Source organism: Orycteropus afer, unplaced genomic scaffold (genome assembly GCF_000298275.1).
Source record: "Orycteropus afer afer isolate SDZICR_OR568_19922 unplaced genomic scaffold, OryAfe1.0 scaffold00070, whole genome shotgun sequence".
NCBI classification, from domain to species: domain Eukaryota; kingdom Metazoa; phylum Chordata; class Mammalia; order Tubulidentata; family Orycteropodidae; genus Orycteropus; species Orycteropus afer.
The window spans coordinates 2,258,908-2,274,961 of record NW_006921657.1 but is presented as its reverse complement, the minus strand read 5'-3'; the positions used below and the strand labels follow the sequence as shown (position 1 = coordinate 2,274,961).

General features: G+C 43.1%; 1 protein-coding gene across 1 annotated transcript in view; it reads left to right on the top strand.

Annotated features, from left to right (window-relative positions):
• The window catches only part of VCL (vinculin), a 126,713-nt gene extending 111,954 nt beyond the window's left edge, over nt 1–14,759 (top strand). The window contains exons 14-22 of the mRNA XM_007940596.2: nt 505–654; nt 2,935–3,043; nt 4,160–4,462; nt 6,058–6,182; nt 7,494–7,679; nt 10,369–10,572; nt 12,561–12,764; nt 13,281–13,385; nt 14,613–14,759. Coding sequence (XP_007938787.1) covers nt 505–654; nt 2,935–3,043; nt 4,160–4,462; nt 6,058–6,182; nt 7,494–7,679; nt 10,369–10,572; nt 12,561–12,764; nt 13,281–13,385; nt 14,613–14,759 — 1,533 coding nt within the window. The remainder of the gene's footprint in view (nt 1–504; nt 655–2,934; nt 3,044–4,159; nt 4,463–6,057; nt 6,183–7,493; nt 7,680–10,368; nt 10,573–12,560; nt 12,765–13,280; nt 13,386–14,612) is intronic.
• The last annotated feature ends 1,295 nt before the right edge of the window (nt 14,760–16,054 follow it).

Here is a 16,054-nt window from a genome sequence, read left to right as displayed (position 1 = left end):
TAGGGATGCTGCCCTAGGGATGCTCGAGCTCAGTTTAGGATTCTTTATGGATCTTCTTGGCTTTTAATGCACCCAGGCTCTTACAATAGAGCTTGGACTGGGTTTGTTCGTTCTCTTTAAACTAGATGATAAGCTTTTAGGGAATGGGGATTATTTAGTCTTCACATTCTGTGAATTCCTTGTTACAGAGTACACAGTGCTATGTGTTCTGCTAACATTTAGTAAGCACTAGTTGCACTGAAATCCAAGGGTTTGTATATGTGTGCATACACATGTGTACATTGTGTGTATGTGTATACACATCATGTCTATGGCCAAACCTCTGGAGATACATCAAAGCCAAGACTTGGCATTTGACTGTTACCTTATTAACTGGGGTTTGATAGCATCTCTGAAGTCTTTGCTTGAGCAGTTGCTGCCTCAGCTTAACAGAGAGATCTTTACTTAGGCTGCCTGGCCATTTTATTGAAATACATTTTCTTGATGTCTTTGTTTTTCCTCAAGGTATTTGATGAGAGGGCAGCTAACTTTGAAAACCATTCAGGAAGGCTTGGTGCCACTGCAGAGAAGGCGGCTGCTGTTGGAACGGCTAATAAATCCACAGTGGAAGGCATCCAGGCATCAGTGAAAACGGCACGAGAACTCACACCCCAGGTTTGTTTTTGCTCACTCTTCATTTATTTACCAACCATGTATTATTTAGTTGAAAAAAAAAAAGCTAATTACAAGATTGTGTGTGTGTGTGTGTGTGTCTTTGAACATTTGCTGTGAAATACCATTAAATAGACTGCACATATCCATAATGTTAAACTCAGTCTTCTCTCAGGTTAGGTTTACAGGGGACTTTTTACTTTATGTATTTTTGTATTGTTAAAATTTTTTTACAGTGACTATTACTTTTGAAAATAGAAAAAAAATAGCAAAACACCTGCCCATACACATATACACATAATTAGGAAAATATTTGGATAATCCTGAAAGGATAGTTTATTTTGTTTTAGAGCTTATAGCGTTCCCCATTTTTATTTTTTTAAATTCAGATGTGTCTAAAACTTAGGTTCTTTTTTGTACTTAATTTTATCACTAAGATACAATTAGTATGCTGTGAAAAATATGCTGGATGATTGAAAACAAAAGACAGTTTATTGGAAGGTTCTGATAGGTGATAAAACTCATTATCGTAGAGTCAATTCCAATTCATACCAACCCCCTTTGGGTTTCCGAGGTTATACATCTGTACAGAAGCAGACTTCTTCACATTTCTTCCACAGAGCGGCTGGTGGGTTCAAGCCACTGACCTTTTGATTAGCAACTACATGCCTTAAGCACTGTACTGCCAGAGCTCTTTGTGATAGGTGATAGGTGGTCTTAAAAATACCAGGTCAGTATCATTTAGTGTGATGTTTTTATCCATTCAAATGATAGAAAATTCATTATTTACTTTTTCATTCATTTATTCAGCAGGTATTTATTGAGCACCTATTATACATTATAGGAGCTCTGGTAGCATAGTGTCTAAGGCATTTGACTGCTAACTAGAAGGCTGGCAGTTCAAACCCACCAGCCACTCCTCAGAAGGAAGGTTGGGCAATCTTTGTTATTGTTGTTATGTGCCGTCGAGTTGGACCCGACTCATAGCAACCCCTCCTTGGGTTTCCAAGGCAATATCACTACAGAAGTAAATTGCCCAGCCTTCCTTCCGAGGAGTGGCTGGTGGGTTTGAACTGCCATATTTCTGGTTAGCAGTCAAGTGCTTTAGGCACTACACTTTCAGAGCTCCCCACCTCGGAAACCAAGGAGAGGTCACTGTGAGTCAGATTCGACTCAACGGCAGTAAGATTATACCTTATAAACTGTGTTAGACTTTACAAATCTATGATACTGGCTTAGGTAGGAACTTGGGAAGATTAAAGGAAAATAAGCACATCCTTAATTTTTCAACTTTTTGCCATTGTGGCATGTTAACAAGTTAAATTCCCTTGCACTGTTACACATGTCCAACTTTCTTTGAAAACTTTCATAAAATATGAACAATGATTCCTCTCTTACATGGGATTCCAATATAAAACTCAGGTTCTTAACACAGAAAACTATACTCAAGATACCAGCAGCGGAAGAGCATGGGCTTTGGAGACAGATCTTGGTGTAAATCCTCTGTGACCTTGAGGCTTAGTTTCCTTATCTGTAAAGTGGAAGTAATTCCTCCCTAATGGATTGTTGTGAGGATTAAGAAGGCAGTGTGTAGTGCACACTGCACCTGTAATTTACTAGATACTCAATAAATGTTAGTTCCTTTCCCAACTGCTGTTGCAAACTAGTTGGAGTTTTGGAGCAAGAGACTTAAATTTTGAGTCTCTATCTTTGCATCTGTAAAGAGGAGCTATACCTGTCCTCTCTCTCTCATAAGGCTGTTGAGAGGATTCAGTTAAGTTATGGATATGAAAGCACTTTTTTGTTAACTCCAGTCTTGTAGGTTTTTTATTTTTGATACTTCTCTCTGGGTTGATTTCTGGGTGATGTTATCATGTGTCTCAATCTCAGGTTGTTGTCTGCTGTTGTCAGTACTTTGTTAACTCTAGACAGGTATTTTTATTAATGTTATTCACAGATCAGTTTGATTAATTTTTGTATCTTTCTGCATGGTGGAAGAGTTGACACTGGGAGTTTTTAAAATACCGTCAGTTTTGCTAAAGTATAAAGTGAATAACTATTTACTTTGTCACTTTATTACCTTTTTAAAATCTGACCATTGTGGGGAGCCGTTTATAAGCCCAGATCTAAGATGTTTGTCAAGGCTGTTGCAAGTTCAGCCTGAACAGAGACTTGCCTGTGCAAAATGATTTTTGGCTCTCTAGTACCATCTGTCGGTAAAGAAGGAGAAAGCTTTCCTGAAGGTGGGTGCTCTGGTGTTAAAGATTGTTTTGTTGTTGCCAGGTTGTCTCGGCTGCTCGCATCTTACTTAGGAATCCTGGGAATCAAGCTGCTTATGAACATTTTGAGACTATGAAGAACCAGTGGATTGATAATGTTGAAAAAATGACAGGTACAGAGTTTTATGCAAACTTCTTGTTCTCTAATCCACAAGGAATGAGTTCCAAGAAATTCACACTGTTCCACTTATGTTACTCAGCTGTAATTGGATGGAAGCGATGGTCATGTGCTTGGAGGTGTACTTGGCCCTGATTAAGGCTGCTGAGCAGTGGCGGCTTCTCATTCAAGTGCTGCCACTTTGTCCAAAGAGAGACTCTTTGAGTCTCTTTTATTTTCATGCCACCCTCCCAGTGTGATGTTTATTGTTACAGCTCCTATCTTCTCTTTGAATAGTGTCTTTGCCCAGTCTGAGCCAGAGTTTGGTTTCAGAGGCTGGGAGGCAGTGTTTGTGGATACAGAAAGTGTCCCTGTCATTTTCAGTGGGTTCACATTTCAAGGACCACAATAGCTACCATTTAATACAACCTGTCTCAGAGTTTCCTCCAACTTATCAACTACGTAGTTTTAAAAAAAGAAGAAACCAACCACAAACAAGCCCGTGTCTGTGCAGTAGAAGCGGCATCTCTGAATTGTCTTCATTCTCTGTGGAGGGAGGGATAAGAGAGAAGGGAAGAAATGAGGAATGTAGGCTGTTCAGCTTCTCTGCAGAACCTGCTGTGACAGGGGTCCCTAGCAGCCAGAGATGAAAGTGGAGCTCCCAAGATGTCTGAAGAGAGGTAACAGAAACAAGAACAGGCTGTTAGGGTTATTGGAATCCTCTGCATAGCTCATCTTGGGTGCCATGAGCTGCCAACAAGCAACAGATGGCTGGGAGTAAGATGGGAAGGGAGAAAATGTTATTAACAGATAGTGTGGTGAAAGTTTCAGATGCAGTCTTTGTTTCTTCCTCATGTCATTGCATTTCTGGTAGTCTGTGGTGGATACAAGAAGGCCAATGTCCACTGTTGGCATAATGCTGGGAGTCCATATGGCTTCTCCTGAGCTACATTCTTTATTTTTTTAAAAGGTGACATTCACCTGGAAGCTTTTGATTGCATAGGAAGAGCTTTGAGCTGAAGGAACGAACTCTGGGTGTTGTACCTTCACATGAGAAACTTGAGTGGACAGTAGGGTTTTGGAGGCTCTTTTCTAAAATAGAAACTGAGTTCCATTTCTGTTCTTCTGTCAGGGCTGGTGGACGAAGCCATTGATACCAAATCTCTGTTGGATGCTTCTGAAGAAGCAATTAAAAAAGACCTGGACAAGTGTAAAGTGGCCATGGCCAACATTCAGCCTCAGATGCTGGTCGCTGGGGCAACCAGCATTGCTCGTCGGGCCAATCGGATCCTGCTTGTGGCAAAGAGGGAGGTGGAGAACTCTGAGGATCCCAAGTTCCGTGAGGCTGTGAAAGCTGCCTCTGATGAATTGAGCAAAACCATCTCCCCGATGGTGATGGATGCAAAGGCTGTGGCTGGAAACATTTCCGACCCTGGTAAGCAATGCGTGATATGGTTCACCTCAGCTGAGAGGGTAAGCAATGCATGGTATGGTTCACCTCAGCTGAGAGGCTGACTTAGGAAGCTGACAAGAGTGTACCCCATAGTCACCACATACAAAGTCGGGGAGCAGAAACTACAGGCTTAGTTTGAGAATGCTAAATTAACCTTTTTCTGTCAAATACGCAATATTGGCAAGCTTGTTGTAAATTAGTTTCTCTGGACCAACTTATCTGCACTTTCTTAATGTTTGTTCTGGTCCGATTCATTCATTCTTTTGGAAATTTCTCAAAAGATGGATAACCAATTTACCAACCATTTGGGAGCTCTGGTAGCATAGTGGCTAAGACACTTGCCTGCTAACCAGACGGCTGGCGGTTCAAACCCACCAGCCACTCCTCGGAAGGAGGGTTGGGCAATCCTACTTCCGTAGTGATACTGCCTCGGAAACCCAAGGAGGGGTCGCTATGAGTCGGGTTTGACTCGACGGCACATAACAACAACAACTAGGTTATTTAATGAGCATAACTCCTTTTATGCTTTTCTTAAAATGCTTCTGTAAAACTATTTCTCTCAAACCTGGAGGGCTGTGGTTCCTCACTGAAGATTCTGAGTTATCTCTAGGTGGATTTTGATCATGTTTCCAGTGCTATTAAAGCCAAAACTCACCGTCATCGAGTCGCTTCCAACTCATAGTGACCCCCTTTGGGTTTCCGAGGTGGTAAATCTTTACAGAAGTAGATTGCCAAGTCCTCCTTCCATGGCGTGCCTGGTGGGTTTGAACCGCCAACCTTCTGGTTAGCAGTCAAATGCTTAGGGCATTACGCCACAAGAGCTCCTTCAGTGCTATTAAAGCAGATCATACATAATTGGAATCACACATTTATCTTGTTAGAAACATGTGAATTGTCTCCTCTTCTGAGCCCTTCATGTTTCTAGTCTTACCTGTAAGTAAAACCCATTCACTGTGAGAGAGTAGAAAGAGAGCCTGCCCTATTCATCCCTGGCCTAGGCAGAATCTAATATTCTTAACCCACCATCATTAAAGACATACTGAGTTTTCCAACTGGAGTTTCTAATAGTTTGAGTGGATTCCTGGATTCCAGGAGACAGGACACCGGAGTGGCAGCTCAATATAGGATTAACATGCTGAAAGCCAAGTAGAACAAAGGAGTAGGAGAAAGATGAGAAGTACTACAGGGAATATATGCCCAACATGAAACTGACATCTTCAGTATTCTAAGCTGGGTGAGTTTATGTTTTGACTACCTCATCATAAGAGGTGATGGGAAACACTTGAGCCCAAAGATCAATGTTCACTTCCAGGGATTGCCTAAGTACTTGTTAACTGTACCAGCAAGAAGGCTCCCTGAGCACTACAGGGAAGAGCTGGTTTGTGATTCTTCTAACTCTTTGCAGACCTCAGGACATTTGCCTTGTTCTCACCTTCCTTCTCCTTCAGTCACTGCCTGAGATGCTTACTGGCAGCTTCACATCCAGCTTTTGTTAATGGAACCAGTTCTTCTGCTGGACAGACAGTGCTCCAGGGCATTGACCTGCCCAGCTGAAAGTGAAGGTGTCTTCTGTTTAGGCCTGCAAAAGAGCTTCCTGGACTCGGGATATCGGATCCTGGGAGCTGTGGCCAAAGTTAGAGAAGCCTTCCAACCTCAGGAGCCTGATTTCCCACCTCCTCCCCCAGACCTTGAACAGCTTCGCGTAAGTAAATTCAGAAGAGATGGGGAGAATTGAGTTATAAAGTGTTGGCACTATACCAAGAAAGAGGTGGACTATCCTGGACCCTCGATCACTAGGTAGCTTTGTTTAGCTTTCACTTGAAGCTAAAACCTGGAGGTAGAACGGGATTATCATTCTTGAATCTGTGGAGTCATAACCCATGCTCATGCATGGGGTGTGTTGGGTAAGTGGGTGTCTGTGGTGTTCGTGTGCTGTGATGGGGAGTGGCTGGAGCTGAGGAAGTGGCTTCGGTAAGTGTGGATTTGATGAGTGATAAATTAGTGGGACAAGTTAGCGAGTATTGGTAAAATACTCTGCATTGCTCATTGTGAGAAGTTTTTGTGTATTGCCGTTCACAACAGTAAAACTAAGGTGGTTAGAATTTTGTGTTATTTCCTTTACTTGATATCTTTTTTAACTAACAAAAGTAATGCATGCTTGTTTTATTTAAAAACAAAAACAAAAACTGCTGTTGTTTTACCCCGCTTGTAATTTAAAATCTTTTGAAGTCTTCAAAGTACCATGGATATATTCTTCTATAGTCAAATGGTTTAGGAGAAGGCTAGCTGAGCAATAGCTTGCAGATACAAATTCTAAATACAGAAGTAGTGATTATTTTAGACATTTACTCCATCTAACACTAGTGGAAATTCCTTTGAGTTTGGGAATAGCCCCATTTAGGGAATAGTTTGATTTACTCTGATTTACTTTCCACATTTAATGTCAGTAATAGATGTAAGTTTCTAAGTTGATCAATGGCAAAATTTGGTCATTGTGCCCATAGTTAAATAACAAGTGCTTCCACATCCTCCAACATTTACTTTGATTCTTTCCAACTAGGCTCTTAGTGGTGGATAAGGATGGGATAGTGGGTATTCCTGGGGAACAGGTTCTTATGTGATTAAGAGTCATGGCATTAAAATGAAGATCTTAGTGATATCTGTTCTAACTACCCCTTATCGACAGACAGGGAACCTGAGGCCCAAGTCAGAAGTCACTTGCCTCCTTAGTTTGCTTCCAGCAAAATCAGACCATAACTTAGGTCTTCCATGGGGATATTTAAGCATCCTTGGTCCAGTAGTGCTGAGCATACCTTCCTGATATGACCAAAATGGTAGCTGCTAGCTTTCTATATGAGAAAAAGGAAGAAAATAGGCTTCTATTGGTCCTTGTGGCATAGTGTTCATCATCTCAGGGAGACTGTGATGGCTTTTTTGGGATGCTTTTTTAGAGGAAAGGAAAGCATTCTCATGGGAAATAGTTCCTAAGGCTTTATTACAATCTACTTCTTAGCTAACAGATGAGCTTGCTCCTCCCAAACCACCTCTGCCTGAGGGTGAGGTCCCTCCACCCAGGCCCCCACCACCAGAGGAGAAGGATGAAGAGTTCCCTGAGCAGAAAGCTGGGGAGGTGATTAACCAGCCAATGATGATGGCTGCCAGGCAGCTCCATGATGAAGCTCGCAAATGGTCCAGTAAGGTAAGGAATGGAGCTTTTCTTGTTGAGAAAGGATGCCTTCTCAGAATGGATTAACCATGCACACAGCCCAGGAAGCAGAATCTATTTGGAAAGCCACTCCTCTCTGCTTTGGTTCCTGTGTTATCTGTGTCTTAGTGAAATGGTTTCCATTGCTTGATGATTTCCCCTTCTAGCAAAGAGGTTAGAGGTAGGATGTCTGTGCTTTGAGAAAAAGGTTGCTTTTCTGTTTGTCCATTATAGTGTCTGCTGCGTTGACCCTGGACCTTGTTGTCTTTTAGAAAATGATTATCTTCCTTGAGATTGCTGTTTTTAGATGCTCCATTGCTAATTATTAGAGCACCAAATATGAAACTGTCTTCCTTGTTGTCTGTGAGATAAAATGTCTGCATTTTCTTTCTGTTTTTTCATAGAAGCTGGCAAAAACCAAGCTGGCATATGGTCTTAGAAGCCATGTGCTTTGTCCTTTATCAGAATCATCTTACCTTTCTATTCAAGATGGCTGTAGGCTAACTCCAACTCGGCAAATTTCAAAGTGTAAATATTGATGTGGTTGATAAAAATTTGGATGCTGCAGCAATCAGACCCTGAATCAGGCCCCATAAATAACTTTTGCTTAATTTCCCCTTAAATGATGAAAAGTGAGTAGTACCTTTCTAGAAAAGAGTGAAATATCACTAACGTATAGTAAAATGTAGTTCTAATGCAGTCCTAAACTGTTTCTAATATGACCCTGTATCTTTGTTCCCGCCACCTATTTGCCTTATTTTTTCCACATCCTCAGTCTTCTCAACCTCTTGTATTGAATGTAGTTTCCCAGGGGCCTCCAGCACATGCAGCTGATCTTGGATTTTTTTAGGCTGGGGATTGACCTTAGTTTTGAACTCTGTTTTTCTGGATTGTTAGCTGTGAGCCTGGGTTCTAAAGAGGAATAGGACCTTGTTGGTGTTAGACATGACTTGTAGAATTATTTACAATAATATCTTTCCAACTTGGGCATGCCCACCTTGGGACAATGTGGTAGTATCCTAGTGGCCATGGCAATAGGAGAAAGGAACAAGGAAGGATAGTTTTATGCAAATATTTCTAAAAGAAATTTGAATCGCAGTATAAAGATTAACTAAAAAGGCTTTAAAGGGGGTAGGCAATGTTGGCCTACACATTAACCCCACTTGGGCATTGATGGCCACAAGTCCTTAGGTATGACAGCCTCTAGAGTTTTTGGAGTTTCAGGGGATTGCTGGCTTTGAGCTGTGTGAGGTCAGGGGCTATTTGAAGTGTGTGTGTGAGACTCTGTCTTTGTATGGTTTAGATGCTGAACCCCAGCAACAGGGAGCTGGCCTCTCCTCTAAGTGTGCATGAGTCTTGGCTGAGACAGAGTTTAGGGGAAAGGGTTTCAATGGTAACCGAGCTCCTCGTTGGTCTTGAATCCTCTAGCTTGTTACTCTGTAGAGACTGGCTTCCTATGCAGGATGAGATTTTTAGAAATAATAACAATCTCCAAGTTCTATACAAACTCCTACTTCTTTTTCATCAAAGATGTTTGTCATAAAGTACCTGTGGTCTCTGTTCATTTTTCCTCATGTAAGTGGTTTTGCCTCACTGAGGCAATTCCTTGTATTTCCTTTCTATTCCAGCCTATTTTCAGTAGCCGATCCCCCTGCCTCCTCTTCTGGCCTTTCACAATTCCCATCCCTGGTATTAAATTTATTCTCTCCCTGTCATGTTTCCTATTCTGTATTGGACACCAATTTTGGTTTCCTCTGAGGGTACCTCTCAGCCTAGTCAGTTGCCAGGTCCATGTGTTGTCTTATCGGTGAACTAAGTGAGTTTGGGATGAGTGAGATTTAGATTGTAGCCAAGGATGAAAAGCTTTCTGAGATGGTACTAGCAATGGTACAGTAAGAGATAGTAGAAGTTCTGTTTCTGGAGACCGTGAAGGGAGAGAAAGCTGGGCTTAAGGTTGGATTTTCTTTGAGATGGGAGGCTAGACAAAGTGTTTTCTTGAGGTTCGTTTCAGCTTGGTGATTATGGGGTATTTGATAAGTCCTCTTCACTCGCCATTGTGTTTGTTCTCCTGATTCTTTTCTGGTTTGGCATTTGTTACCACTGATGTATAGTTTTTTAATTCTGGGACTTTTAACTCTGCACAGTAATAATAATCTGCATCTGGTAACTGCAAAGCTGAGTGGTATTGCTTACTATGTCCCAATGTAGACAGTGTCCATATGAGTGTTCACTATGTTCTATTTAAAGCAACTTGTATGGCTACATTTATTTTTTTTCTCTCTGGATTCCTTTTAAAGGTACTCAGCTACTATTGTTTAGTTGGTTGACTCCACAAAAATGTTCTGACATGAGAATTACTTTTGGCAAGCTTAACCTTGGTAGTAAGTGTATAGAAAATGAATGCCACTTGCTTTCGTGGTATAAGTATTTCTTTGGAAGCCCTTTGCCATTGGAGCCATTGGAGTGAATCTCTTTCCTTCATTCACCACAGGATGGCTTAGGCTTAGAGGCTGACCGTTTCCCCTTCTGTGGTGCTTGGATCATCCGGCTCCTGGAAAGTATGCCATTTTCTTTCCCATCCCAGGCAAGCTTTAGTTACTAAACCAGCCAAAGCTCAGTTTCCAAAGTCCTACCGCTCCTACTAACACTATCCGTTTCTCATCCTTTCCCGCCATCGACAAAGCCGGGTAACCCAGCCGCTGAGGTGGGTATAGGTGTTGTAGCTGAGGCAGATGCTGCTGATGCTGTTGGGTTCTCTGTTCCCCATGACATGGAAGACGATTACGAACCTGAGCTGCTGTTAATGCCATCCAATCAGCCGGTCAACCAGCCCATTCTGGCCGCGGCTCAGTCATTGCACCGGGAAGCTACCAAGTGGTCTAGTAAGGTACTGATTAGCACCTCCAGTTGGGGGCTGCTCCAAATGCATCCGGCCATGTGCAGCCTTGACACATTGCATCACTCATGATCTGTGCGGGTCCTGTGAGTCTGAGTAGGGTGGGCATCTGTCTGTCTGCACCTTGTTAAGACTGGCTTCACAAGTTTGATAGGTCTGCTAATGCCAGATTAATTGAATTGCATTTATGTTTGGGGCTGGGGAGAGATGGAGTCACTTTTTGAAAGGATTCCCTCTTACCAACCTTGTGGCCACTGTTGGGACCTTAAATCCCTTGGGAAGCCGTGGATGAGCCTCTCAATGACTTCCAGGTCAGGAACCATTATAGACAATTCAAGAGGTCACTTGGCCTGACCCTTGAACTTTGCCTGTCCCTTGCTGACCTCTCACTGATGGCTCAGGCAGAATTGATCTGGTGGGTAGCAGCTTTATACAGCAGGGACTCTGGGGAGGACTGCTTGCTGCCCTGCACTTGGCTGTGTGGCAGATGCTGGCCTTGATGGGAATCCACAGGGAAGGGGCCTTCACTGACTGCTTATCCAGGTGTCTCAGTGGTAGGGGGTGGGAGTCAGGAACTGAGAGCACTCAAGGCTGCAGGGTGGCAGCAACAGAGCTTTGGCCTTGGGGACTAAAACCAAAGCTAGTTTAGGGGGTAACCTCTTTTTCCTTTTAAGGTGGCATGTTGCAAGAAGAAAGAGTTTGAAAAGTGATGAGCAATGACTAACCCTGGTACTATACTGCTTTCTAATCAGTCATGAATCCTGCAATCACCTTAGATCTGCACTGGAAGAGGCGGGTCCAGAGGGCCTTCTCTAACATATCCCCTTCCCATACCTTCGTTCTCTCCTGCCTCAATTCCTGCCTGAGTTTTACACACATTCCAGCATCAACTGTCAGTCACTTAACAGTGCTTGTGGAGGCCTCACACAGAGGCCCTGCAGTGGCGTGTTTTGTGTATGCCTCACTCTATTTTGTAGAAATTGAAAAGCGTGAGGGGAAAAATGAGTAGGGCCTGGTTTTTTAATGTGATTTTGAACATTGCCTTACCACTTTGCATTTGTTATTTTTGGTTTTTATCAGCCAGAATATGAGCATTGAGAGGCATAACTTACTTACACATTTCTTTAGTACGTCCAACAAAGGTTTTAATGAGCCAAAATGTCAAATCCAAGATCAACTGCCAGTAGTTAGAGTGCGTCTTCTGTTTAGGCCCAGACTCATGATTTTGATTTTCCTGATCACTTCTTAAGCTAATTGCCCTAGCGGAAGTTTCTTTTAATTGGACCCTTCACTTAGCAGAGGAGACCAAAACATTGAATCTTGGCCTTTTTTAATATGAAAAATTAAAATAACCTGTTCCTTCAGGTTGACAGGACAAAAAGGCACAGTGGTTGGGCTAGAGCAGTGTAGATTAGAAAATGATACCCTTTTTTTCCCCTTTTACCCAGGCTGGGTTTTAAATTCTAGTTCAGCAGGGAGAGTCCTTGGCTGCTACTTGCAACAAGGGTAAGGATGAAGGAGATGATTTTAGCATCTGGAAAGGGTCCTCTTATTTTTCCCTTCAGGCCAGCTCTAGTGCTTTCCCCTTTTAGAAAGGAAAATGCCTGTTTAACCAGCTCCTTGGCTCTGCGCCCCATTTCACTGATGTTATTAACTTGAAGATGCTGAAGTGCTCATTCATTCAGTGCTGTGTCTGGAACATATATGTTGCCCTTTCAGACTAATTATCCAGGTCTTCCCTCTTTTCAGTTAGGCAGTACTTTTCTTTCTCTCACTGTGTGCTGGGGAGAGTGCCCTGGCTCACTCTTTTCTTTGTCTGTTTCTCCAGTGCTCAGAAACAGTCCTTTTATCCTTTTCTCACTCTTCCAGAAGGGCTGCTAGTGCAGCAGGCTTCCTCCACTCATCTCTGTTCCGGCTTCCTTCCCTAAATTGACCAGAAGATGGGCTGGGTGTTATACTGTATCTTTGCTTCTCTCTAGGGCAATGACATCATTGCAGCAGCCAAACGCATGGCTCTGCTGATGGCTGAAATGTCTCGGCTGGTAAGAGGGGGCAGTGGCACCAAGAGGGCACTGATCCAATGCGCCAAGGACATTGCCAAGGCCTCAGATGAGGTAACTCGGTTGGCGAAGGAGGTTGCCAAGCAGTGCACAGATAAGCGGATTAGAACCAACCTCTTACAGGTACTGGGAAAGGAGGCTTTGTGTGTGTGTGTGTGTGTGTGTGTGTGAGGGGGGTAAGTGGTAGGGGGGAGATGGGAGAGAGAAAAGTGGGAGTAGGGAAGAGGTACTTCAGAGGAGAAATGTTGTTGTTATGTGCCGTTGAGTCGGACCCAGCCCATAGCGACCCCTCCTTGTATTTCCAAGGCAGTATCACTATGGAAGTAGATTGCCCAACCTTCCTTCTGAGGAGTGGCTGGTGGGTTTAAACTGCCAGCCTTCTGGTTAGCAGTCAAGTACCTTAGGCACTATGCTACCAGAGCTCCCTCAGAGGAGAAATAGCAGAGAGGAAACTGTGTATTTGGGACAGATTTAAGAAAGTATATTTCCTAATTAAATGAAAGAATTTGAATGCTTACACTTCTAGGCAAAGGGACTGTGCTAACCCTGGGGAGAAAACATGTGGAATCTTGCTGCTAATTTACTGAGCTTGCAAGCAAGATAAACATGGAAACATACTAAATTAAACTTTCTCCTCAGGTGTGTGAGAGAATCCCAACTATAAGCACCCAGCTCAAAATCCTGTCCACAGTGAAGGCCACCATGCTGGGCCGGACCAACATCAGTGATGAGGAGTCTGAGCAGGTACGTGTGTATGCTGCTTCTGGTTTCTTGCCAGCTTTCTGTGCTGTTTTACAGCAATTTAATTCAGCTTTAAGGAACTTTTACAAATGAATGTGATCTCTTCTGTCCAAAGAGAGGGAAGTGGAAAAAATGGGGAAGGAAGGATAAGGTTAGAGAGTCAGACCTTATCATCCAGTTAATCAGTTAACCAAAAAAAGTATATCTACTGTGTCCTAATAAATGTTCCAGTGAAAAAGTTGTAAAGTAGCAGTGTGGTGGAATGGAAGAAAACATAGTTGTTCCAAATCTCTGAACCTCTCTGGGCCTCACCCTCTTTGTCAACTAAGCAAAGATACCAGCTGACCAGGAACTCTAGCCTATAGTTAGGCCTCTCAGAGTCCATGAATTCTCTGAAATTACATGCACAAATATTGTGCCTGTGAGCATTTTTACTGGAAAGTCCACAGCCTTTATCAAATTCTCCAAGTGTCTGTAATGTGAAAGTAGTTAAGAATTAGTGGGCTAATAAATTGCCAAGTTCCCTTTTTATGGTAGAGTACCAGTGTGGTCCTAGTCCTGTGAGTTTGTGTGCAATTTAGATTTTTCACAGATCATTTGGTTTATTTGGTGGTTTCATTCATTCATTCAGTATTTATGAAATACCTTTTACGTGCCAGGCACTGTCCCAAACACTAGGGGTAGAGTATTAAGCAAAACTGACAAAAATCTCTGCCTTCATGGAACTTAAATTTTAGTGTGTAGACAGATAAAACAAGCAAACAAAAAACCAAGGTAAAATATATTGTACGTCTTTGGAGAAAAATTAAGAAAGACTTGGAGGATCAGGCAGGTTGGGGGGTTGGGGAATTGGTTAGCAGTTTGAAAAAGCGTAAACAAGGAAGGCCACCCCAAGGTGACACAAGAGCAGAGATCTGATGGAGGTGAGAAATAAGTCATGGGATACCTGGAGGAAGAGCATTCCAGTTAAAGGAAACAGAGTAGGGTGCTAAGGCAGGGTATTTAAAGACAGGAAAGAGTACCTGCTATAGGGCCATCTGAGTGCACAGTATACAATCAGGATGGACCCAGTTTCAGGTTCTTTCTGGTGGTCCAGAAGATGATGCAAGCAATTACAAGGGATGGTAGGTGCAAATGGGGTTAATTGCAGCTATCTCTGGCTTAAGCTTGTTTCAAGGATGGGCTGCACCAGTAACTGACAGTAATAAGAGAATGCTCCTTTCCTTGCAGGCCACAGAGATGCTGGTTCACAATGCCCAGAATCTTATGCAGTCTGTGAAGGAGACTGTGAGAGAAGCAGAAGCAGCTTCCATCAAAATTCGAACAGATGCTGGATTTACACTGCGCTGGGTTAGAAAGACTCCCTGGTATCAGTAGGGCCTGGGCCAAACATGGCTGGCACAGAAACCTCTACTAAACAGAAGGAAAATTATTTGAGTCCCAGGAGCCTCCCAGCATTACTGGGGGGTTGAAAGCCACATCCTGGCCTGTCACATCAGAAAGGAAAGGGGCCTCTTCACATTAGAAAACATTATTTACTCTTTTGTCATGGAGGACACATTTTGAAACTGTCTCCGTATAAAACCTGTATTCTCAAACACAGTTATATTTGTGCACACTCTGTCCCACTAGGCAGACCGAGTCTCTAGCCCCTAGCCCATGGACTTATTATCATAAGCTCAGAATCCAAGAGTGAACACTAGCCAGGCATCATTCTCTGTCCCTGTCCTCCAAAGGACAGTTCCTTCAAAGAAGCCTTCTCTACTTCCTATTCCCTGGCTCCATTCTCCCATCCAGGCTTCTAAGACCCAGGGCCCAAGCAAGTCACTTAAGAAGGAAATCACTGTGCCTCCAAAGATTGTTTTGAGCTTTCCATGTTGCTGCTGACCCTGCCTGCCTTGCCTGGGCTGTGCTACCTGGGTCCTTTTCAGAAGTGAGCCTTGCTGCTGCAGGGGAAGGTGGCCTCTGGGGAGGCCCAATATCTGGGGTTTAGACTCATGTTTTGCCCTTCCCTGATTTAATCTTTCTCGTTTTCCACAGTGCAAAACCAAATTTCATTCTGTCAGGAGTAAATCACAGAATCACACGATTCTGTCTTCAGCATGCCCCAGAGCAATGGCTGTGCTAGGGAAACCTTGGCCCCGTTTCCTGCCTTGGCCTGCCAAAGTGGCCATCGCAGGAACATACTGTGTGTCCTGGTGCTCTTTGTCACTGGAGGGGCAGAGTAGCAGGGGTATAGTCCTGCCATCCTCCCAGGGGGGCTACTCCCAGGCGCTCCACGCTTTGTCACTGCCTGCAGAGGTCTGTGCTGAGGCCTTATCATTTATTCTAAGCTCTTATTGTTCTTCTGAGCTGAAATGCTGCATTTAATTTTTAACCAAATTATGTTTCCTATCCTGGCTTTTATTATTCTTCCTCCATCCCCTTCCTAAACAAGATTTTTAAAGATATATAGGTGTTTCTTCATCTGTAATTTTAAAAGATCCTTTTTATTCTTCTCAAATTCAGTCCTAAGAATTGGTGCTTGCCCCTTGAGTGTTTAATGGGAAGTCTGAAGGACAGTTCCTAGGGAGAATAGTAGCTGCAGACTAGAATTCTGGCACTGCTGGGATTTACATGATGAATCAATGGGAAATACTCTTCTGGAATTCCTGTCTCCCTTCAACTAACAA